The sequence below is a fragment of the Balaenoptera borealis genome, assembly GCF_965194805.1.
Source record: "Balaenoptera borealis genome assembly, chromosome: 13".
NCBI classification, from domain to species: domain Eukaryota; kingdom Metazoa; phylum Chordata; class Mammalia; order Artiodactyla; family Balaenopteridae; genus Balaenoptera; species Balaenoptera borealis.
This window is the reverse complement of record NC_138870.1, coordinates 103,524,995-103,547,267: the sequence shown is the minus strand read 5'-3', so window position 1 is coordinate 103,547,267 and position 22,273 is coordinate 103,524,995. Positions and strand designations below refer to the sequence as shown.

Genomic DNA, 22,273 nt, shown 5'->3' with positions numbered 1-22,273 from the left:
TCACTAACAGAAAAGTTGTTTGCAAGAGTCTGTCCGTGTGATTCCTTCAGATAACGCAGTTTAGGAACAAACAAAACCACACAATGGTGTCAGAAGTCAGGGTGGCATCCTGCTTGGGGAGGGGGCACCCGGGGACACCATGGGTACGGGCCATGTGCTACTTCTTGATGGTGACAGTGGCTCCTGGTGTCGGCCTTGTGACAACTCACTGTTCCTAGGTTTGTGCTGTGTGGCCTGCTGTTATTAGCATATATCACGGTTTTAAAGTAAAAACAACAAAAATCATTGCCAAATCTTTTGGAAAAAATAGGAAGCCTGAACGAGTGGACTGGTTTTCTATTGCTGTTAATAACTTACCGCAAACTTAGCCAGGGTCACTCAGCTGGTCAGACGTTTTGTGACTTCTGTTTCACTTTTTTTTTTTTTTTTTAATATTTTTAATGAGATTCTTGTCTGCTTACATTCTTTTTATGTATGTATGTATGTATGTATGTATGGCTGTGTTGGGTCTTCGTTTCTGTGCGAGGGCTTTCTCTAGTTGTGGCGAGCGGGGGCTGCTCTTCATCGCGTTGCGCGGGCCTCTCACTCTCGCGGCCTCTCCTTGCGGAGCACAGGCTCCAGACGCGCAGGCTCAGTAATTGTGGCTCACGGGCCGAGTTGCTCCGTGGCATGTGGGATCCTCCCGGACCAGGTCTCGAACCCACGTCCCCTGCATTGGCAGGCAGATTCTCAACCACTGCGCCACCAGGGAAGCCCCTGTTTCACTTTTTTAAACTATGAATGATGTGACCATCTTGTCAGGCACTTGTATCTCTTCCTTTTGTGAATTGCCTATTTTCTGTGCTGTGCCCATTTTTATTTCCAAGAATTATTATTTCCAGTTATTTTCAAGCACTCGGTAGATATTAAGGAATTTCAACCTGTCTCACCTAGGTTGCAGGTATGTTTGCTGGGCTTGTTATCATTTATCTTTGTTTATCGAGGTTTTTGAGCTCTGCTGGTCATTGCAGCATTTCTCCGTGGTGCATACTATAGATGTTTATCATCAGTCTTTATTGTTTTTGCCACTGGCATTGTGCTCAGAGAGCCTTTCACCGTTCCCGGTGATAAAAATATCTATCTATTTCTATTTTGAGTATTTGGGGGGTTTTATTTAATATTTAAATCCATTCATCTGGAATTTACCTGGGTATATAGTTTTTTTAGCCTCGGTTTGTCATTGGAACGGGCTCAAGGGTTAGATGCTTCATGCATGGTCACATGGTCACAGAGTGGCTGCGAGCACTCCCTCGGCCATCCTTGTTAAGATCCTCTCCATGCCGGGGACTGGGTGGGGTGAGGCTACAGGACTAGTGAGACAAGGCCTTGCAGCTGAGAGGGGCAGACCCCATGGGGCTAGGGTAGCACTGGAGGGAAGGGGATGAGAGGGGACGAGAGGGGAGAGGGCCAGCTGGGTCGGGCAGGACCGGGGAGGCTCAGGGAGGGCCCAGCTGCCCAACACTCTCAGCAGACTCCACCGAACACCAGCCCTGAGAGCTGACCCACCAGGCTGCAGGCCCAGCGGATACCTCCAGCTCAGGGTGGACGGGCCCGCAGCCCCAGGCTCGGTGCAGCTTAGCCGGGACCCGCCTTCCTGCAGAGACGCCTCCACGTGTCCAGGGGAACCGGGCTGCTCAAACACAGGGGGCATGCTCCCATTTCAGATTCACAGTTGACGCGGCAAGAAAGCCCTTCCCGCCCGCCCCCTGTGAGTCCCTCCAAAAGCACAAATCGCTCAGACCTCTCCGGCCTCCACGCCCAGAGCCCCACCCTCCCTGGCACCAGACCTCCCCAGGGCCCGGCCTCCCGCTCTTCCCTCTCAGCCGTGGGGCCCACAGGCAGGGCCCCTCCTGGTGCCGGGCAGGGCGAGACGCACAGGGGCAGGGACTCGTCTCGGACCCCTGGGCTTTGGGCCACCCCTGGGGGCTCGAGGACGCCAAAGTGGGCCTGAGGAGCAAACCGCTAGGCCACGAACACCAACCAACAACGACAGCAAATGACAGCCGCCACCAACTGCTGAGCTGAGACCTGGAGCCTGGCATCTCCCGCCTCCTGACTGTGGCGAGGGGCGTGGGCAGCGTGTCTCCACCCTGCGGCCTCGAGCCAGCACCGGGGGTCTGCAAGGGTCCGCCCAGCTCGACGCAGGCTCGTGCGGGGAGGAGAGGTAAACAGACGCCCTCCCCCCGGGGGGCTCCAGCCCACCCATGGGGACGGAACCTCATCCCAAGACAGCAGAGAGCAAAGTGCTGCCCTGTGGGGCCCCCAGCGGGGGTGAAGGGCGGACATGGGGTGCCCAGAGGAGAACAGAGCACCACGAAAGCAGCCCTGAGAAACCGGGGCTCACGGGGCCTTGCTTCACCAATCACTGGGAGGATGGGGGCTGGTTGAGGAGGGGGCTGGACACCCCGGGCCGGGGGGCAGGGCGGATGGGCGTGTCCTGGGTCCTAGGAGTGGGGAGAATTGGGCCCCAGACCCGGGTGCCTGCCCCAAGTAGACGCCTGACAGACCGCGGCCAGATGGGGAGGCCCCTCCTGTCCCGGGCCGGACTGGATCCTGACCCCCAGCCGGTGCAGCCTGGGCTTGGGGTTCAGCTCGAGTCTGAGTCTGGCCCGCCTGCACCTTCAGCTCCCTACGAGGCCCTGATGGGCTTCAGCAAGACTGTGGGTGCTGCACCCCACGCCAGGCCTGGCACGCTGCAGACGGCCTGTATGGAAAGGCCCAGAACTCGGACTGTCCAGCGGCTGCTGTAGGGCTGGGCCAGTGCCCGTGGCTCTCAGCTCTCACCCGGCCTCAGACCAGACAGCCAAGTGTGACCCAGCACCAGGCCAGGGCACCCTGTTCCTTCAGGAGAGCCCCTGAATCAAAGACCAAGGCTGGATTTTCATTGCATCTTTATTCCGTGTTTCACACATTGTATTCCAGACAGAACAGCCTCTAATCACTTCAGACTGATTGGCTCAGGCTCCAAGGACCCCGTCAACACCCCCTGCATTCAGTTCCAGGTTCACATACACATGGAAACACGCTCAGAGCCTCATTGAACTTCGTAGATGCTTCCTATTTGAAAAAACAATTGCCTCCAGGGGACATCTTCTGTGTCCCCAACATTTGGGCTGCACAGACTACCCGAGCCACGGTGGGCAGTGCCCGGGGTCTAAGCAGGACGGGCCTTCGTGGAACTGGACGCCCGGCAGGAAAGCAGCAGCGGGCCGGGGGCCTTGCGCGGGGAGGAACCTCTGATGCCAGGGTGGGGGGCAGGGACCGGCCAGTCGGGGTGCTCTCCGTCTGCTCTGTGGCAAGCAGGGCCCTCTGCTGATTTGGGGGCTTCTGACATTTGCACAGTATTTTGTGATTTCCACGCACACGTAACGAGCCAAAAATAAGGAACGCACACACCACACACGTGCATCTGTGTCTGATCCTCGGCTGCACAGCCTCCGGGCAGCCGCCTGGCACCTGAGCTGTGCAGAGATGGGTGGTGGCGGGGCTGCCCCGGGAGGGCTGGCAGGTGGTGGGAAGAGATGCCTGCGCGTGGATGAAAGCCTGGGGCAGAGGTCAGGAGCCTGTCTCCTGTGTGGCTGTGGCTCTGGCCTAGAGCTCCACGGGGGTGTCCATGTCACCACGGGCGACATGCCCGTGACAGGTGCTCTCTGGCCGGGGCGGGCAATGTGGGGGAAGCAGGACGGGCCCCAGCAGAGCCCAGGGCAGGGCGAGTCTGCCACCTTCTGCAGCTGGGCTCACGGCCCCAGTGACCAACACACAGCAGCAGCGATCATCAGGTCCACAACACACCCGGAGACGCAGCGAGCAGAGGGGCCCGGGCCACTCGGCCCCCGCGGTGTGGGTGCGGGTGCAGGAGCGTCCGGACCCACCTATCCAGGTGGCCCAGGCGAGCGAGGCTGTGGCTGGAGCCTGAGCGTCTGCCCGACGCCCCGCACCACCCGGCGCAAGGGCTCCCGCCCGCACAGGCTCCTTGACAGACCAGCCGGGGCGGTTGTCTGTTTCCAGAGGTCACGGATGGAAAGTAAGGCCATTTCTCGAGGCCGCGCTCTGCTCCCAGCTGCCGCAGCCGGAGCCTCCCCGGGCTCGCCGTCTGCCTTCCAGCCACGTTTAAGCCAAGGGAGCAAGTACGCGGCAACGTTAACGTGACGAAGTTACAGAAATCCGGCTGGCTGTCAGAGGCCTGGGAGAGCACAGACTTCATAGGTTCGTGCAACGTCTCACTTATGACTTTGTCTACGTTTTATTCTCTTTCGCGCAACAGAATAGAACGTTTACATTTCCAAGTAGGTAAGGAGATGGCGGCCACCTCCCTCTGCCCCCGGCACCCGGACAGCAGGCCACTCGGAGACGGTCTGCCTCTCAGGCCGCCCCGGCTGGGGGCTCCACGAGGTGGGCGCTTGGCAAGGATGCTCCAGGGTCGGGAGAGGGGGACGCCCGGCCCCTCTCTGGCCCCGTGTGGCCGGGACCCTCCCTGGCTCTCTTTGGTATCTCAGAAAACAGAGGCCGCCAGCCCTCGCCAGGCCCTGGACCACGTCCCGGCCAGCCGCTCCAGCAAGGCCTCTCCTCGGCCGTGGCCTTCAGCCGGCCGGCAGTGGGGTGTGCTGCCCAGGGTGGGGGAGGCCACGGCGGTGGGCCCGGGCTCATTTCTTGTAGTGATTGGGGGCGTCCGCGAAGACAAACTTGAGGCGGTAGGCCTCGGCCAGCAGCAGGCTGATGTCTTCGTCGCCCCAGTGGGCTGTGGGCAGGTTCTGGAGGAAGAGCAGCAGCTCCTGGGGGGAGAGAGAGCCTGGGTCAGACGGGGCAGCCAGCTGTGTCGGGGTGGGGGCCCCCACGGGAGGAGCCCTAAGGAAACGCACAGGCCCACGGCGGGGTGAGCCGGGGGGGGGCCGCCCAGCCCCTGAGAATCGTGTCCCCTCCCAGCTTGAGCCCGAGGGCCCCACGCCCTGCAGCCAGGAGGAAGCCCCCCGGGAGGCTCCCAGGCCTGCTGGGACGCGGAGGGCAGCGCCAGCAGCGCGACACAGCCGGGCCGCACGCACGCCCCCGGCCTCCGGGCACTCTGGGGCCCAGGGCCATCCGGGCGGGGATGCCCAGAGCCCAGCCGCGGGGGACCCTCGGGGCTCAGACCCAGAAGCCAGGCCTGGGCTCAGGTGCTGGCTGTGCTGCCTCCCGGCTGGTGGGCCAGCCGCTGACCACCTCGGGGCCCCAGGTTCCCCATCGAGACGAGGGCCCCAGCTCCCACCGGGGCCACCAGTGCCTGGCGCTCGGCGATGCGGGGGCCTGTACCAGGCCTGCTGTCCTCACGACGCCCCTCCCAGCGCACAGCCCTCTCCCCACTCCCCAGTGGAGAGCCACGCGTCGGGACTCTCCGCCAGTGCGGCTTCCCTGTTGCTGCTTCCCCGTCCTCGGTCCCATTTCCTTTCGCATTTTGGACACTTTCTGGGGGCCTTTAAATTGAATTCATGGAGCAAACTTCACTGGCAGAACGTCCCCGGGGACGTATCAACATCAATCTGCTGTCTTTCTCCATTAGATGCAACTTACACGGATGCCAGTCCAATTCTGAGCAGGTCGTAAATAAATACCTTTGGTTTTATTTTTAATCCACTTCGCTTCATATTATCATGACCTCGCTACTTGCAAGGTGAGAAGCAATACCCTCCCATTGCGGTAACTCAGCAACTCTACTGCACACTCAATTTCAGAATCTAATTTAGTCCCCCAGGTTCAGTGGACAGAGAGAGAATAGAAATGCCCGGTGGTCCGCAGCCTGCAATGTTAAAGAAGGAAAAATCTGTCCGGGTGACCTTTACGAGAGGCAGGGGACACAGCCGAACACGCCCTTAAATGCAGATTTCTTTTTTTAAAGGCCCGTCTTATTTACGAGCTAGGCAGTGACACCTCCGACCTGGGAGCCACGGCACATCTATTAGCCACATCATTCGGGAAAAGGGCCATCGGTCACGATGCTGTCACTGGGTCACACCCCAGGGGACCCGCCATCCCCTGCGATGGTGGCAGGGAGGGCCCGGTCCAGCAGCCCGCGAGGGCAATTCCGTTTTTAATCTTAACTTCTCTGTAAACAGTGCTGCGACCACGTCTGCAGAATAAAAGTTAAAGGAAGGTTTGCTCACAACACTGAGGTTGTGAGGAATCAAAGACAAGTCGCGTCCCTGTGGTTCTTTTCTTCCCACATCCACAAGATGCCACCACGGCAACAAAGCCACGGCCCGGGGCATCCCGCCCCCTCCATCGGCCTGTGTCATCGTGCCCTCCCACGCTGGCACGTGTTGTCCGTGGTGGCCGGGAGGGACCGTAGCGATGGTGCCGTCCCCACCGTGCAGCCTGGAGGCCTGCTGTTCTCAACCCCCAGCAAGGTCACGGTCACCCCGGAGTCTGGAGGCCCGCAGCACCCGGCCCCGCAGAGGGCAGAGGCCCCGAATCCCGGGTTGCCCGGGGTCTCAGTATGACGAGCGGTTTGACTGTCCTCTGGACACGCTGGATGTCACCTCGCGAGCATGTGGATCGTGGCTGGTGGTCCCTTTTACCAGGAAGTCCGCTGCGGAGGCCCCGCCCGCACCACCCCAGCCACAGGTAGCCCTGCAGGCGTCGTCGTGCGGGTGACGGCAGTGGGGGAGAGCGGGGGGCAGGGTGAAGGGCAGGGCCCTGGGCTGGGCTGTTGCCGGGGACATCTTTTCCACAGGGTCTTTCCTGCTCTGACTTTTGCCTCTGGGTAGGTTCCAAGAAGTGAGCCTTCCAACGTTAAACAGCAAATAATGTTTACAGCTTTAGGGACTTCTTGCCAAAACAGTTTCATTTTTCCAGAGAGAGGAATTACGTTACCATCTGCAAAGTATGATTATCTCTATCTCTTTTGTCCCTCCCAGGAAGGACAAAATGGTGACACAGTGGCATCCAGGAAGGTGGGCAGGGGGTCCCGTCTCAGGGCCCCAGGTTCTCTGTCTGGTTGGCCCCCTGCAGAGGCTCCCATGAGCCCAGCAGTAAGGCCACAGCCAGACACAGAGGAGGCGGGTCCAAGCCCAGCACACCCCCACCACGACCCCACAGAACCCTGGAGGCACATACTTGGTGTCCTCACCTACGTCATGGGGTGATCCGTCTCCTCTGTGACATCAACAGCTCCACGTGTTCCCATGTCCCCAACATGAAGCACACAGCACGCGGTGCCAACCTGTGAACAGTCGCTAGGGCACAGTCGGCTAAAGGCACGCACACTTGTAAAGGATGCTGAACGCGGGGCTCAAATCCAGCCCTGCACCACTCAGCCGTGCCGGTCTCCTGGCTCTCTGTGCCTCGGTTTCCTCATCTGTAAATGGGGACAATAACGCGCCTCCCTCGCTGGGTTGTTAATTTGTGCAAAGTGCTCCCAACAGCGCCAGAATATAAAAAGCACAGGATAAGTGTCACCTGCTGCTTCTATTATTCAATTAGTCTTCAATCACTGTTCGCGGTGGTGGTGATCGTCACGGCAGCAGTAGTGGCGTTTGTGCCGAATAAATTCCTATCCGTGGGAAACGTCAGGGAGTTTGGCAAACAAGCTCAAGACAAAACGGCATCCTCCCTTGACAGCTCAGAGGAGGCAGCGCCGGCATCTTGAGGAAGGAAACACGCCGCACGTGTCGACCTACGGGCTGTGGCTAGGACCCCGACCAGGGAGCCGCGTGGGACCCTTTTGAGGGGACTTCAAGGAGCGCCTGTGGACTGGATCGTCCAGTTCCGACGTCGGATACAAAAGGCACTGCGTGTCATCAAAACGGCCCCAAATGGTCGATTACGGGAAGAGCAGCTCTGGGTGCAAGGCAGACGGGTCCCCTCACTCCACCTGCCTCTGCGTCAGGGCACACGCGCCATCACACGGCCGGCTCTGCCCTCGGGGGCCAGACGAAGGGTTCCGAGGCGAACAACGCTCAGCCCTGCACAGGGGTCCAACCAGGCGTGACTGGCGGGCGGCTCTCGACGCGGCCCCCCGTCTGTCCCCCCACTATGGGGGTCTCGGTGGAGATGTGGGTAGATCACACTCCAGATCTCAGATACTTGGTCTGAACAAAAGTCTGCAAAATGTTTCTTAACTTTAATATCGATCACATGTTGAAAGATAATGTTATATATAGATAGATGTACTGGGTTAAATAAAATATTAATCTCGCTGGTTTTCCCCTTTCTGCGAGGCTCCCAGAAGCCCTCCCTCGTGGCGGGCGTTCCTCTCCAGCGGACAGCGCTGCTCTGATTACACCCAACACAGCCCCCCTGCTCCGGGGCAGCGGCCGCGATGGTGCCGACCACGCCCCCTTCTGCGGACCCTTGGGCACAGGACTCACGCCAAGGCTCCCAGGTCAAGGCCGGCTCCGCGCACGTGGCAGAGCACACCGAGGCCAGGAGTTTACAGCCTGGCCACGCGCAGAGACCAGTGAATTAATCATGACAGGGCTGAAGGCCCAGTTGCGAACTCTGATTATTTTCTCCCCTTAACTGAGAAGAAGAAACAGTAACCCCTGCGCTGACATGGGCAGGTGACAGGCCTAATTGGTTTAATTCACTTCTCCACCACGTTCCGACAGTCAATTTGTGCAGCTCGGCCAGCAAACCTGCGGCTGGGGAGCCCCGACCTGCCGCGGAAGGGTGGCCCTGGGTGCCACATGGGGTGGCCGTGGGGACACGCAGGCTGGGGTCTCGGGCATTTCTCCCACATCCTCAGCCTTGCAGGAGAGGAGACCGAGGCGGGGGAGGCAGAAAGCCTGGCCCAGGGCCTGGGTGGCTCGGCGCCTGTGCAGCAGGTGGGTCTGTCCCCACAAGGCTGGGCGACGTCAGAGCGCAGGCGGCCGGGAACTCTGGAAGCCAAGGCTGCGTCTGCCGGGCGGGGGCAGTGACAGGAGTGACCTCCAGGCTGGGAGGGTCCGAGGAGCAGTGACTCAGCCATGCTCAGTGCAGGAGTGGCCCTGTGGTCCATCATCTCCACATCACCATCATCCCACTGACACCCGGCGGGTCCTGGGGGCGTCACCACCTCAGAGGTGCCGGGCAGCTCCTGCCAGGGCTGTGCTGAGGACCTGAGGACCCAGCGCACACAAGCTCAGCAGGACGCCCGGCACACAGGAGCTGCCACCATGGCCGCCACCACCCTCATCGTGGTCGTGGCCGTGGCCCCGGCTACCAGGACCTCAGACGACGAGAGTGGTGGTCACACAAAGTGGCCGCAGCTGGAATCTGCACGGCACCTTGCACCCGGGCCTGCCCTCTGTGGGCAGATGTGCTGGTCTGGGCCCACGTGGCCAGCCTCCCGCCCCCCTGCCCACCCGGGCGAGTCTCCAGGGACCACGTGCTCCAAAGGTCAAAGGTCACGGTCCAGGCCCAAACCCAGTGCCCGGCAGCCAGTGCAAGGCCAGGTCATTTGTATTCCTGCCCGTGCAGGGGCTGCTGGGGCTTGAATCCACGCAACATAAAATACCTGTTCTTGGTCAGTACATGTGTAAAAGGGAAGAAAAAAAGGAGCCGAGATTAAATTACGCTGAAGCGGGTTTGCGGCAACTGCCGGCAGTGCTGACAGCAGCGGGTTGCCAGGCAATTCTGATGGTTCGGGGGCTCCTGGCCGGGCCTCCCTGGGCACCCCCGGGGGTGGGGGACGGGATGGGCACGGCGCCATGAGCCGGGAAGCTGGCGTGCGTCTGGCACATGGTCCTGGAGTCATGCGTGACCGTACAGCCCGCGGCTCTCTCCTTTCTGCGCCTCCACCCACTGTCTGCTCCCTCGGCCAGGACCTTCTCGTCGGCGTGGGGAGACGGGACCCTGCCCTGGGCCACACGACGGGGTCTGCAGGAGCAGGCCGGGCTCTGTCCCCTGCGTGGTGATGGTTGCTACAGGCAAGGACAAACATGAACCTCGGGGGTCACCACTCAGAGAAGGTCCCAGGGCCATCCCTCGAGTCAGTGGTCAACCACGAGCTGCCCTGGGCCCAGAGTTCACTTTGTGCCAAGCACCAGGCTACACGCTGACCTTCTGACCAATCCCGGGGCTCCCCCCTCCCCCCCGTGTCTATGACCAATCCCGGGGCTCCCTCCCTTCCCCCTCCGTGTCTAAAACCAATCCCGGGGCTCCCACCCCTCCTCCCTGTGTCTACGACCAATCCCGGGGCTCCCACACACCCCACCTGGGAAAGAGGAATCTGGGACCCCAGGAATCTTAGTGACCGTTCAGTTCACGCCTGGCGCTGGGAGGGCTGCTTCCCCCAGGGCTACCCTCCTGAGCCCTGAACCTGACCTCTGCAAGACCCTGCCTCTCTGAGAGGCCACGTGCTCAGAGGGGACTGCCCCCCTCAAATATGCCCCCCTGCTCTCCCCGCAACACTTAAAGGACGCCTCCTTGGGACCCGGCAGCCCTGGGCTGGAGGTCAGATAGCCGAGGCTCTGACCTGGTCCCTCCTCCTAGAGCTGAGAGCTGACCAGAGCATAAGGCCTCGGGAAGCCCCCCGGGTGGGCAGGAGGAAGCTGGGCGCGAGCAGGGCTATGATGCTACAAAGGCCCTGTCCCGCTCCACTGGCACAACCCCCCCCTGCACCAGCCACGGCCCCAGGAGGGGCCCAGAGGCCCTGGTATGAAAATTACCTATGAAAAGTTCACCCTTATTTCCCTTATTTTTAACCTATCACACTCGATGCCCTTTAGCCAGGAGATCAAAGAATACAGAACTCAACCTGACGCTCAGCAGACGTGAAGGCGGCCCTGCAAAGGTCAGTCCGCCCGGCTCGCGGCTCCTCCCAGGCGGATGCTCGCTCGGGGGCCCGACTCGCCACGTCCACTCCTGCGTCCCCACCAGATTCGGACCCCGGCGTCCAGGAAGACAGAGCCCCTGCTGTCTCGGGGGGGCGGGGAGGCGGGGAGGCTCGGGCCCTAACGCCTTCTGGGAGGGGCTGGGCAGCTGGAGGCCATCAGGGCCGTGCTGGGCCCCCTGGGGCTGCTTCCTGCCTCCCTCCCTCTCTCCGCCCTCCCAGATGGTCCTGTGACAGCTGATTCCTTTGACAATCCAGTTATTAGTTTGAAAATCTTGTCAAGTTCTGGACCAAACCAGGGCTAAAAATAGAAGGACAGTGACAGCTGGCTGGGATGGACAGCCAGCTGCCAGGCTGACCCACTGGCTGGTGACAGCCCTCCATAAGGTAGGATATGGAAGGTGACACCGCAGAGAGCGATCTTCTGAGGACTCTGGGAGGTGCGCTTTCCTTGCAATTAATTTCATATTTCTTGGTCAAAAAAGGGATTCTAAAGAGAAAACACCTTTGGGTACTGAAAACACAAGCTTGACATGAGCGCCCCAATCGAGCGAGCTCTGCGCTTCATGCGCACGGCTGAGAGGCGTTTGATCAGCACACAGAGGATATTTAAAATCCTGGCACGGCAGTTAGAGCCGGCTCCATCCCGCAGGGACCTCTCCGCTTCGCGGGCTGGAGGACCGGGCGGCTGGTCGCAGACGGGGTGCGATGGAGAGATGGAGATGCTGTCCATAGAGGCCCCTCGAGAACGCCCGGTCGGGAAGGACGCCCGCTTAGGGGGGAGAGGCCCCAGGCCCATGTTTACCTACACGCAGCAGAGACGCCCCTTCCAAACGGGCAGAGGGAAGGCGCCGTGCAGAAGGCTTGGGAGCCTGGAGGTGGCGCCAGCTGTTCCCCCCCCCGCCCCCCCCCCGAGAAATCAGAGGGGGTCATGGGAGGGAGGCGGGGGGTGGACTGCTGCGGGCTGCCGTCTGAACCCGCCCCCCAGCCCTGGGGGTGCTGCCTGCACAGGCTAGCGGCAGCTCCCACAGCCTCCCACGTCCCCGGGGGCTACCCTGCCGGGCTCTGGGGCAGGGACGGCGTCGGCCCAGCGGTGCCAGCCCACATGGCTCCCCACGTGTGGCCCTCTCCCCATGTCCAGTGTCCCCCCAGTGCCGGTCCTCCCTACTGACCCCCCCTTCCTGAAACCCCCTTGCCCCACCTTGCCTGCAGATCACCGCCCATGCCCCCGGCCACCCTGCCAGTCTCCTTGGTGAACCCTCCCCCTGCCAGGCCTCTCAGGGCGGGCGGCCGCCCTCCCTGGAGCCAGGGTTACCCGCACCCGTGTCCCCACGCCCCCAGCTGTCCCTGAACCCCGTCCTTGCATGTCCTGTGGCTGCCTGCACCCCTCTGCACTTGTAAGCCGCTCGCCATCACACGACCACGTAAGGGCTCCCAAACTAAACATGTCCCCTCCCTCCCCCTCCCTCCACAGACGGGGGCACACAGCCCGCACACATGGTGCCCTCGCCACGGCAGTAAGACCCCTGCTCCCAGGACCGAGCCCTCCCTCCCGGGTCCAGCCCACCCCGGCTCCCCGGGCCCTCCCACCCTGCCTCACTCGCACCCCAGCCCAGCCCACCACCACCCTTTGGTGGATGACCGCGGGGCCCCCGGGTTTCCCAGCCCACCCCCCAATCCATCACCAGCACGGCCGCAACACCGGCTTCGTCTTGAAAAGGAAAACCGTCCCCCAGCGACCCTGCTCTCCACAAGCCACCGAACAGCTGGCGCTGGTGCTGGCCCTAGAGCCCAGACCCGCAGGCTAGGGTCCCTGCGGCTTGGCTCTGGTCGGCTCCAAGCCCACCCAGGCCGCTCTCCCCTTGAGAGACACCAACATTCAGCTCCTCCTCCAAGGGTGTCCCCTGGCGTGCCCCACGACCGTCAGGTCCCGCGTGCACCCCGAGAGCCCATCCCCGGCCACCCGACCTGAGCGCCGAGATGTGCTGCAGGCCGGCCCAGGGCCCCTGGTTGGGGGGGGGGGCATCTTCCTTCCCGAGAAAGGCCCTAAAGGAGACATTTATCTCCAGGGTCTACAGACGGTGACTCCCGCACTCCTCAGAGGAAGGTAACAGAGCCCCGGGTTCTGGAGCAGGGGGCCCTCCACAGCACCCGGCACGCAGTCACAACTGGCAGATGCCCGAGGAGACGGGAAAAGGCCACCCGGTCAGCCGGGGCTGACGGTGGGACAGGGGACAAAGGGTCCCATGAGGTGGGCTGCCTCAGGGCCAGCCTGATGGGGACGCTCGGGGCCCCGACCACTCTTCAGCCTGCCCCGAAACAGCCAGGGGGCCCAGAAGGAGCCCCGGGGCCGGCCAGTGGAGACACTGCTCTTCCCTTTTGCAAGTGGCTGCGCTCAGAGAGACAGACCACTGGGAAAGCCACCACATGGTGGCCTTACGGCTCCCACGAGCTCAGGGTCCTCCTAAACCCCAGGGAGGTGGGGGCCTTCCAGGAAGCCCACTGGAGACCACCAAGACCTCCAGGCACACCCCCTCGGTGACCTCCCCCAGTCCCCAGGAAGGCTCTCAGCCCAGATGACAGCTGAGACACGAGCCCTTCGCCCACCGGGGAGAGAGGCCGCCAGCAGGGCCATGGCTGGACCCACGGAACCAGCATGTTCCACGACCGTGATCCACACTCGCAGAGGCTGCACCCGGACCGCCGGTAGTATCGACTTGCAGCAGAGCTGGTTTCACAGACTCACCAGCAAAATGGTATTTTCTTTGTCATACACATTGTAAAGCTGATTAAATTTCCCGAGCTGTCCAAGTATGTTCTCACATTGATTTTCCCGCTGCCCGGGAGGCCAGGAGGGAAAATGCGCAGCGTGGCTCAGCCCGCAAGGCCCGCTTTCATGCCAGCGCGTGCTGGGGCCACCCTGTGAGATGTGGGGAGAGCGCCCAGGACCACGGGGGCGTGAGAGCACCGCGCGTGCACACAATCGCCTCTGAGGGTGGCAAGTGGACTCAAAGCCACCCGGGCCCTCCTGGTGGGCTCCTGGGAGGGGCCTGGAGGCACGAAAGGGGCATTTCACATGGATAACAGCCCTTTACCAGACACGTTTTGCAGATATTTCCCCCCACTCTGTGCTCTGTCTTCTCATGCCCTTGACACTGTCCTTTGCAGAGCAGCAGATTTCATCTGAGTAAGTCCACCTTACCAGGATCGCGTCTTTGGTGTTGTAGCTAAAAAGGCATCACCATGTCCACGGCCACCCAGGTTGTCTCCTAGGTCGACTTCCAGCAGTTTCGTAAGTTCTGCGTCTTACATGTGGGTCTGTGATCCACGCTGGGTTCATCTAGCGAAGGTGGCAGGTCTGTGTCTGGACTCAGCTTTCCGCACGGGGACGGCCAGCTGTTCCAGCACCCCGTGCTGAGCGGCCACCTCTGCTCCGTCGTGTTGCCTTTGCCCCCTCGTCACAGGCCCGCTGACTACGTTTACGGGGCCTATTTCCGGGCTCTCTGTTACGTTCCAGTGATCTGCGTGTCTCTTCTTTCGCCACACACCCTGCGACCACACCCTCCCTCACCTGGCCTTTGAACACGCTTCGCTGAAACCCTTTGGGGAGTTTGGGTTTTTGGAGTCTTTTTGAGCAGGAGCCACCCGTGTTCGCTGTATGGCCCTGTAATAAACCTTTCTTCACTCCACACGCCGACGTCTCGGTTTGTCTGGCCGCACTGCGCGTCGGGCGCACGAACCTGCGTTGGGTAACATGTCTAGTTGGCGTCTGCAGCCTCACGGTCCATCAGGGTGCTGGGCAGCGGCACCCTCCATCTTTGCTCTTCGCCAGTATTGTCTGGGCCAGCTGGGTCTTTTGCCTCCTTCCTATAAGCTTTAGAATCAGTTTGCCAACAATCCAATAACTTGCTGAGACGTTTATAGACTTTTGAAACTTTGAACAAGTGAATTCTCAGCGACCTGGGGCAGGTGAGGGCCTCCCTGCTAGGTGTCCCCCGGCTCAGGCCCTGTGTGAAGGGCCCAGCAGTCACCTGGTGGCGTCAGTGACGACGCTGGCCCCTCGGCAGAGGGGCCACACCTCCCCAGCCCGCCCGAGCCGCCCTTCGGCAGGGGGCGTGAGTGGAGGCTCTGGGGCCAGGCCACCCGTGCCAACCGCCGGCGCTGCCCTCGCTAGGGGGTGAGCTGGGTGCCTCACCCGCCCCAGCTGTAATAGGATGACGACAGCGCTGACCTCGTGGTGCTGCTGGGAGAACGAGGCAAATGCACAGAGCCCACGGCTGGTGTGCGCCTACAACGTCTGCGCCCCTTCCCCCGCAGTTCCCTTACAACCCCCGTCTACACAGCGGGGCTTCGGCTGCACCAAACGCTCCGTCCCCCTGACTCCAAGGCCCAGGATCTCAGCCACTGAAGTCGTGTCTGGGCACCCGCACGCGTCCCCCTGCAGTGACCTGGTTGACAGCGACACCCGTGCGCTCCAGAGTCCGCGGGAGCTGAGCGTGTAGGGGACCGTGTGCCAGTCGGGCCACGTCCACGGGACCAAGAAGGAGGTCCCGAGGAGGGGCACTGGCCGGTGGGCACGAGGCTCCCCTGCACCTGCGGCTCACCTTCCTGGGGGCCCCTCCCGGCTGCCGTCACCTCCTGAGCCCCCCAGCAGTGCCTGGAAGGTGGGGCTGGTGGGCCCTGGGTGAGCAGAAGCTGCCTTACTCCGCCCTTCATGCTGCCTTTATGCTGCAGGCAAAAGGGCCTTTTCCCCTCGGGAGAAGGGGAAAGAACCTTCTAGGATGAGTAGACAAACTCCGGGAGAGGAACTCTGGGGTCACAAATGTCCCCTTACAGCTCACTTACAATGCGCAGCTCCACCGAGGGCCTCTGGCAGCCCTGGTGCGAAGCTCTGACCTAAGGAAAGAGACAGAAGCCCCGAAAGGAGACAGAAGCCCCAGCTCAGGAAGGTTGCGGGGAGGGGGAGGGATGGGGATTGGGCGGCTCGGGCTCTTTTTCTACGAAAGAAGCCAAAGGCAGTGATATTTTAGAACACCCTTACCCTGGATGTTGGCGTAAGGTTTGCGCCTCCCACCCCTCCAAGCACACGATGCCCTGAGACCCTCCGTCCAGGGGCATCTGGCCTGACCCGGAGCGATGGGGCAAGGGCCTCGGAAACCTCCGACTAAAGGGCCGACTCTGGCGGGAGGCCGGGGAGGCCGCGGAGCAGGACACACGTGAGGGGAGGAGGACGCGTCGGGGCAGTGAGCCGCGAGGCTCTCCCGTGTCTCCTGGATGCCGAGGCCCCCGCGCCTCCTCCCGGTCTCTGCCAGGCCCCAGGGACCGAGCCCTGGGCAGGTTCCTCCAGGCAGGGCCCTTCCTGCGTGTGCAGGTCCAGAACGCGCAGCAGAGAGCATGCAGGGCTGAGGGGACCCTGCAGACAGGGCGGCCGGGAAGGGACGCCAGGCTCCCCAGGCCCGGCTCTGTGATTCAAGTCCCTGCTTCCCAGACACTGGGCGCTGCGTAAACATCCCTCCAGGGGGACACTGTCCACTGAGCTACAGGACAAGTGCCCCGACGGTGAGGTTTAAAATGCAAGCTTCTTCCTGGAAACTGTTCAAAACTAATGAACTAGCTGCACGGCAGGGCTTTTGCCTCCTGATTCCAGTAAGACCCGGGCTGTAAATCGCCCGGCGTTAGGACACTTTCCTTTTGTTTTCAGGAATGTTAAAGGGTCACCGTCAAGTACTCTGGACCTGAGATTTACGGACTTTTAGGGGCAAAAGTGTCTCTTCAGTCTTCATCAATTCAGAAAGGTGTTTAAAGAGGAGATTCTCCTCCACCCCCTACCCTCATCTGCTCCACCAAGGGTCTCAGCGACAGAAGGGACACTGCTGGGCTGAAGCTGGGACTGGGGGTGGGGAAAGAGTTGGCTCCCAGGTCCTGTTCCACTGGCATGGCCCCCTCCCTAGGAGACAGAGGCAGAATTTCCAGGAGAGGCTCTCCCGGAGGCCAAGGCTTCGGTTCGGGTGTTCTCTTTCCAGAGCCACATTCTGGGGAGGTGTGTGGTTCCTTATGATGTCTCCACACCGTGGTCACCCTCAGGGCCTTTATATGATTTTACCATGTGACTCAGTTCCTTGAGGGCAAAGGCTCGGACAGACTAGGCCCAGCAGGCCTCCGGAACTTCACCGTGCTCGACTGAGAGCATCAGGGCATGTGTCCAAGTAAATGTTGAGTGGAGGGTAGGTGGGCAGATGGATGGATGGATGGATGGATGGGTGGGTGGATGGATGGATGGATGGATGGATGGGTGGGTGGATGGATGGATGGATGGGTGGGGGGATGGATGGATGGATGGGCAGGTAGATGAATGGATGGGTGGTGATGGATGGATCAATGGGTGGGTGGATGGGTGGATGGATGGATGGATGGATGGATGGATGGGCAGATGGGTGGGTGGGTGGATGGATGGATGGATGGATGGGCAGATGGATGGATGGATGGATGGGCAGATGGGTGGGTGGATGGATGGATGGATGGATGGATGGGCAGATGGGTGGGTGGATGGATGGATGGATGGATGGGCGGATGGATGGATGGATAGATGGATCAGTGGGTGCGTGGAGAAATGGGTGGATGGATGCAGGGGCAGGTAGGAGGATGGACAGATAAAAAAGTAAACAAAACAACATCTGGGATGGTCCTGAAAGTAGGCTGTGGCTCTAACCTTCCCACCGGAAGCCAGCTAGTCCCGTGAGCAGCCAACCTCAGCCTGAGCCTGTGGGGCCACAGCTGTACCAGATTCCGTACGTGCTCCCAGAGCCTGGCAGAGGGCCTAGCGCACAGGAGGCTTATGTTCCATTAGCACCATTACTGATCAAACTGATGAATAAAAATGCGAACACATTCTGTGCCAGATAACCATTTCATAGAACAGAAATTTCAGTCGCATTCATGTTTTATCCAGTTGAGTGCTACTTGGGAACTAGTGGAATCTGACACATAAACTATAATCTTTAAACTAAATTATTAGCCAAGTCGATCCCTTCCCTTCCTTTCCTGCCTCCCTCTCTCCCTCCCTCCCCAGGAAAACACAGCACAAAAAAATAATCTAATACTAAATACTAATACTAATCCAATACTAATCCAATCCCCAATACTAAACGTGGCCAACAAAGGAAAAACCTACACCCTGAACGAGGTGTTTGGTACAAACCTCTCAGCCCCATTTCTTCTTGCAGAATCGTGGTGCCTGCGATTGGGCAGGCGGGTTGGGGTGTGGCTGGGAGCCCAGGTATGGAGTTGGACTGCCCTGGGGACTGGTCAGCTGTGTGACCCTGGGCGGTCCATCTCTGAACCCCAGATGTAGGGACAACCCCGCCCTCTGGCAGAGCTCTTTCAAGGATTAAAATGTTACACGTAAAGAGCACAGCGAGCTCTGCAAAAGACACACGAAACATGGGGCAGCCCTTAGGAGGGCTGGGATCTGGGCCTCTCACTGGGGAGAGCAGGAAGGTGAGGACAGGGGACCTGACCAAGGCCCTAACCCCGGCCGTGGAGGCTGAATCCTAGGCCCCCACCAGCTAGCGCCCGCTCAGGGCCGCCTGCTGGCTGGTAGTCGGGAGAAGCACGTGTTTTTTTTTGGGGGGGGCCAAGTTCTCATAGGACCGATGCACCACCTCGGCACCAAGAACCACGTGGCAAGTGGCCCGCCACCAGCCCAGGCCCAGGGCAGCAACACCGAAGCGTCCAGGACCACCCCCAGGGCCACCATGTCCGGCTGCCGGGCTGCAGGTGGAGGGCAGGCCGGGCAAGGGCAGCTCCCCAGGGCCTGGCCGGCTGCCACGCCAGGGAAGCTTCCAGGTAAACAGCCCGCTTCCTGAACCGCCCCACGTGACCCGGGAGACCCAGCTTAAAACAGGTGGAGCCAACTGGCCACCAGGAAAGAAGAGACAGTTCCACACACACACTCAGCGCCTGTGCGATCTGATTATTTCCACTGACTTCTAAATACATGCAGCTCAACTTCTCAAAATTATGTCCACTGCTCCCAAGGAGGAGAAATCGCCTAAAGAGTCGCTGGGCTTCACTGGGGGCGCTGTGGCTGCTCCTCACGCCCTGTCTCCAGCGTGACAGAGGTGTCACCTAACGATGCGGGGGGAGGGCGTGCAGAACCAGACGGGTATTTAAGAGTGCGACTCTAACCAAGGGCGACCATGTCACAGGAGGCGTCACGCTGTTTGACTCCGCGACACGTTCACAGGCTGGCGTGCACGTCCCAGCAGGAATGAGGTTTATTCCAACGGGATTATTTGGAGACATAAACCCAGCACTGGGGGCTCCCCTGGTGGCACAGTGGTTAAGAATCCGCCTGCCAGCGCAGGGGACACGGGTTCGAGCCCTGGTCCGGGAAGATCCCACATGCCGCAGAGCAACTAAGCCCGCGAGCCACAACTACTGAGCCCGCGAGCCACAACTACTGAGCCCGCGAGCCACAACTACTGAGCCTGTGTGCCGCAACTACTGAGCCCACACGCCTAGAGCACAGCGCTCTGCAACAAGAAAAGCCACCGCAAAGAGAAACATGCGCACGGCAACGAAGAGTAGCCCCCGGCTCACCGCAACTAGAGAAAGCCTGCGTGCAGCAACGAAGACCCAACACAGCCAAAAATAAAAATAAATTAAATTAAAAACAAAAACAAAACCAGCACCAAGAGCCAAGCCTCTCCCCCGCAGCAACGCCTGAGTACAAACATGCACGTCGGCTACGGCAGCACCAGTGCAGGCCCACGGCAAGCACTGACCCCCGGACAGGAAGTGGCCGAGACCAGATGAGGGAGTCTGCAGACGGGCTGGCCCGTCGCCCTGAGACTCCTGGGGAAGGTGGCTTCACACCTGTCCCCGTGGGTCACCCTCCGCACGGCCCCTATCGGGACCCCGTGGGAGCACAGTCTCAAAGCTCCCTGCGGAGAACAAGAAGGGTGGCAACCCTGGTATGACAGCGATGAAGGAGCTGGGGTCCTCCAGGGCACCTCAGTGGCCTGCGCGACGTGGGTCCCGGGCACGTACCCCGGATAGGGTGTGTGGGACGTGTGGCCTCATGTGGTACCACGCCAGTGCCAACTGTATCCTCTGAAATGCTCCAATCAGCAACCTCCGCTCCAGACACCCCACCCAGCAGTTACGCCAGGGGGAGTGGCCTTTGGAGGCCTGAGTCCTGGTTCCTAATCGGTCACTGATGAGCCCAGGGGTGACTCAGTGTGGACACACAGCAGTGAAACACACGAGGTCAACTTCTGGCAAAGGCTCGGTGTGGGACTCATGAGGGTCTTTCCAGGCCAAGGGGCCCAAATCCAGGCTGGGCCACCAGGGGGGGACGGCCACAGCCCCCAGAGCCGGCCGCACGTGGGTTCTAGGCTCCCGCTGAACAGGCAGCTGGGACACACACAGCTGTACACTGACACCCCGAGGAGGCTCCCCCGAGGACGTGCCGGCCTGGACAGGAAGAGGAGGCACCTGCTGGAGCCCTTGCCCCCAAAGGGACGACGTGCCAAGCAGGGCCCCGGGGGGGCGGGGGGGGGCACTGCAGACACACGGTTCTCGCAGCTTCTCCAGGAAAACACACCCACGTCACGCCCAGCTGCAGGTACCCGCGGTCCGCTGCCTGACCCACTGCCATGCAAGGCCGAGGGCACGTGGGCTGGGGCGTGTGTCCTCAGCCGGAACACACAAAGCACACAGAGAGCAGTGGGCGGGGCCCAGTGCCTCCACTGTCACTTTCACAGGCTGTAACTCTGGGCGTTCTCCTTCAGGACGGGTCGGGGGGCCTGGGGGGACCCTGAGATGCTCTACCTTCCCAACTCCTTGACTGAGATAGCGGGCCTCAGAACTACAGGGGACTAGGAATCCTCTCGGTGACAGTGACACCAGCGATGAGTCTCCATGAGCACCTGTGCTCCCCCTGCATCCGTGACAATCCTGAGAGCGGGTGCTGGTCCCCATCCCTCAGCGGAAGACGCTGAACTCCACACAGGGACACACTCTGGTCTCGGCTGTGAGGTTCGCCGGGGGCTGGAGGTGCTCAGCAGGGTGGGGTCCCTGCTTCGGGCGCAGAGAGTGAGGCTGGGGACGGGGGCAGCGTAGCTCCCGCAGACAGAGCCCCAGGAAAGCCTGCCCCAGCAGAGAAGGAAAGATGGGGGGCATGGTGGGGTCCTCAGCTCCCTGACAAGAGGCAGCAGGTGTCCCGTCTGCCTGCTGCGAGGGGCGCGCGGAAGGGCGGGAGGCCGGGTGTCCGCAAAGCTCCCGCATCCCGTCCAGCTGGACCCTCCACCCCCGCCGGCCCAGCTGAGGATCAGACACGCTAAATAAGAGAAGAGCAAATATTGTTTCTTTGCATGAGGAATTACAAGATCAATGCAACTTCTTCTGTGTGCTATATCTCAAAAAACAAACACCCCGAAATTGAATTAAGAAATCCTATCCTGTTTGCCCTGAAAATCCTCAAACTAATTAGGGTAACAAAATGAACGTTCTGTACAGATCAAGGGCTTTTAGGATGGAAAGTGGATCGTAAGGCAGATTTCTTACAACACTTCCATCAGTTTCATCACATCTGTTATTTATGCGGCACGAGGGGAAAGGACTTGGTGAGCCGAGGACCTTGTGGCCGAGTTTGCTACCTTTGCGCTGGACCCCCTCCAGGGGCCAGAACGGGTGAGCCAGGCCTGCGGGGGGCGAGCGTGCCACCAGTCACCACCGCGCCTGGACTAGACAGTCCCCACCCCCCACTGCTCTCTGAGTTCCTCTCGGGACCTGGTCCTGGGATGGGCGGTGAGTGGGGGGAAGTGGCCACCACTCGGGGTCACACGGGGGTGGTGGCCAGGGGTCGAGCCCAGGACTGCTGAGTCACCCGGGCTCTTTGTGCCCCAAGTCTCTGGGTCCGAGGGGGCGTATGTACAGCCCCATCCCCCAGAGATCTCCCACCACCCACCAGAGCCTCCCAGGAATGGCCTGGGCCGGGGCCGTGGCCACAGTGGGGCTGAGGAGGGGTGGCCACGGCTGGGAGCCGCAGGAAGCTGGCACCCGAGCCCTGCGGTCCCTGCGCTTCTCTGTGCCTCGTTTTCCAGCCTGAAAGGGGGAATCTGAGGCCCCCAAAACCACCTGCTCCTGCCCGGGACCTGCTCTGCCAACTCCACCCAGCCACCCAGGCAGCCCCTAAACGGGTCCCCCTGGCCAACATCTCCAGCCCGGATGGCCCTATCAGGACGGTGCTGCCACATGGCCACGTCCTCAAGGATGAACGGAGCACGCACCCCTCCATACGGCAACCCCTCCCTGGCACAGAGCCCTGGGGGCCTGGGGGTGTGCGATGGCCACGTGGAAACCCAGGACGTAGTTAAATGAGGACCCAGGAGAGAGGACGGAACCACCGCGAGGCACAGGGGCTCCTTCCACAAGGCAGCCCAGGAG

General features: G+C 61.0%; 1 protein-coding gene across 6 annotated transcripts in view; it reads right to left on the bottom strand.

The window, feature by feature from the left end:
* Positions 1-2,913: 2,913 nt before the first annotated feature.
* Positions 2,914-22,273, bottom strand: part of TBC1D22A (TBC1 domain family member 22A) — a 314,445-nt gene continuing 295,085 nt past the window's right edge. For 4 of the 6 annotated variants that reach the window (XM_082350602.1, XM_082350601.1, XM_082350604.1 and 1 more), the window contains one exon: positions 2,914-4,811. In XM_082350602.1, coding sequence (XP_082206728.1) covers positions 4,402-4,811 — 410 coding nt within the window. In that variant the 3' untranslated portion in view covers positions 2,914-4,401. The remainder of the gene's footprint in view (positions 4,812-22,273) is intronic. The other 2 variants (XM_082350605.1, XM_082350606.1) reach the window with 1 other exon arrangement.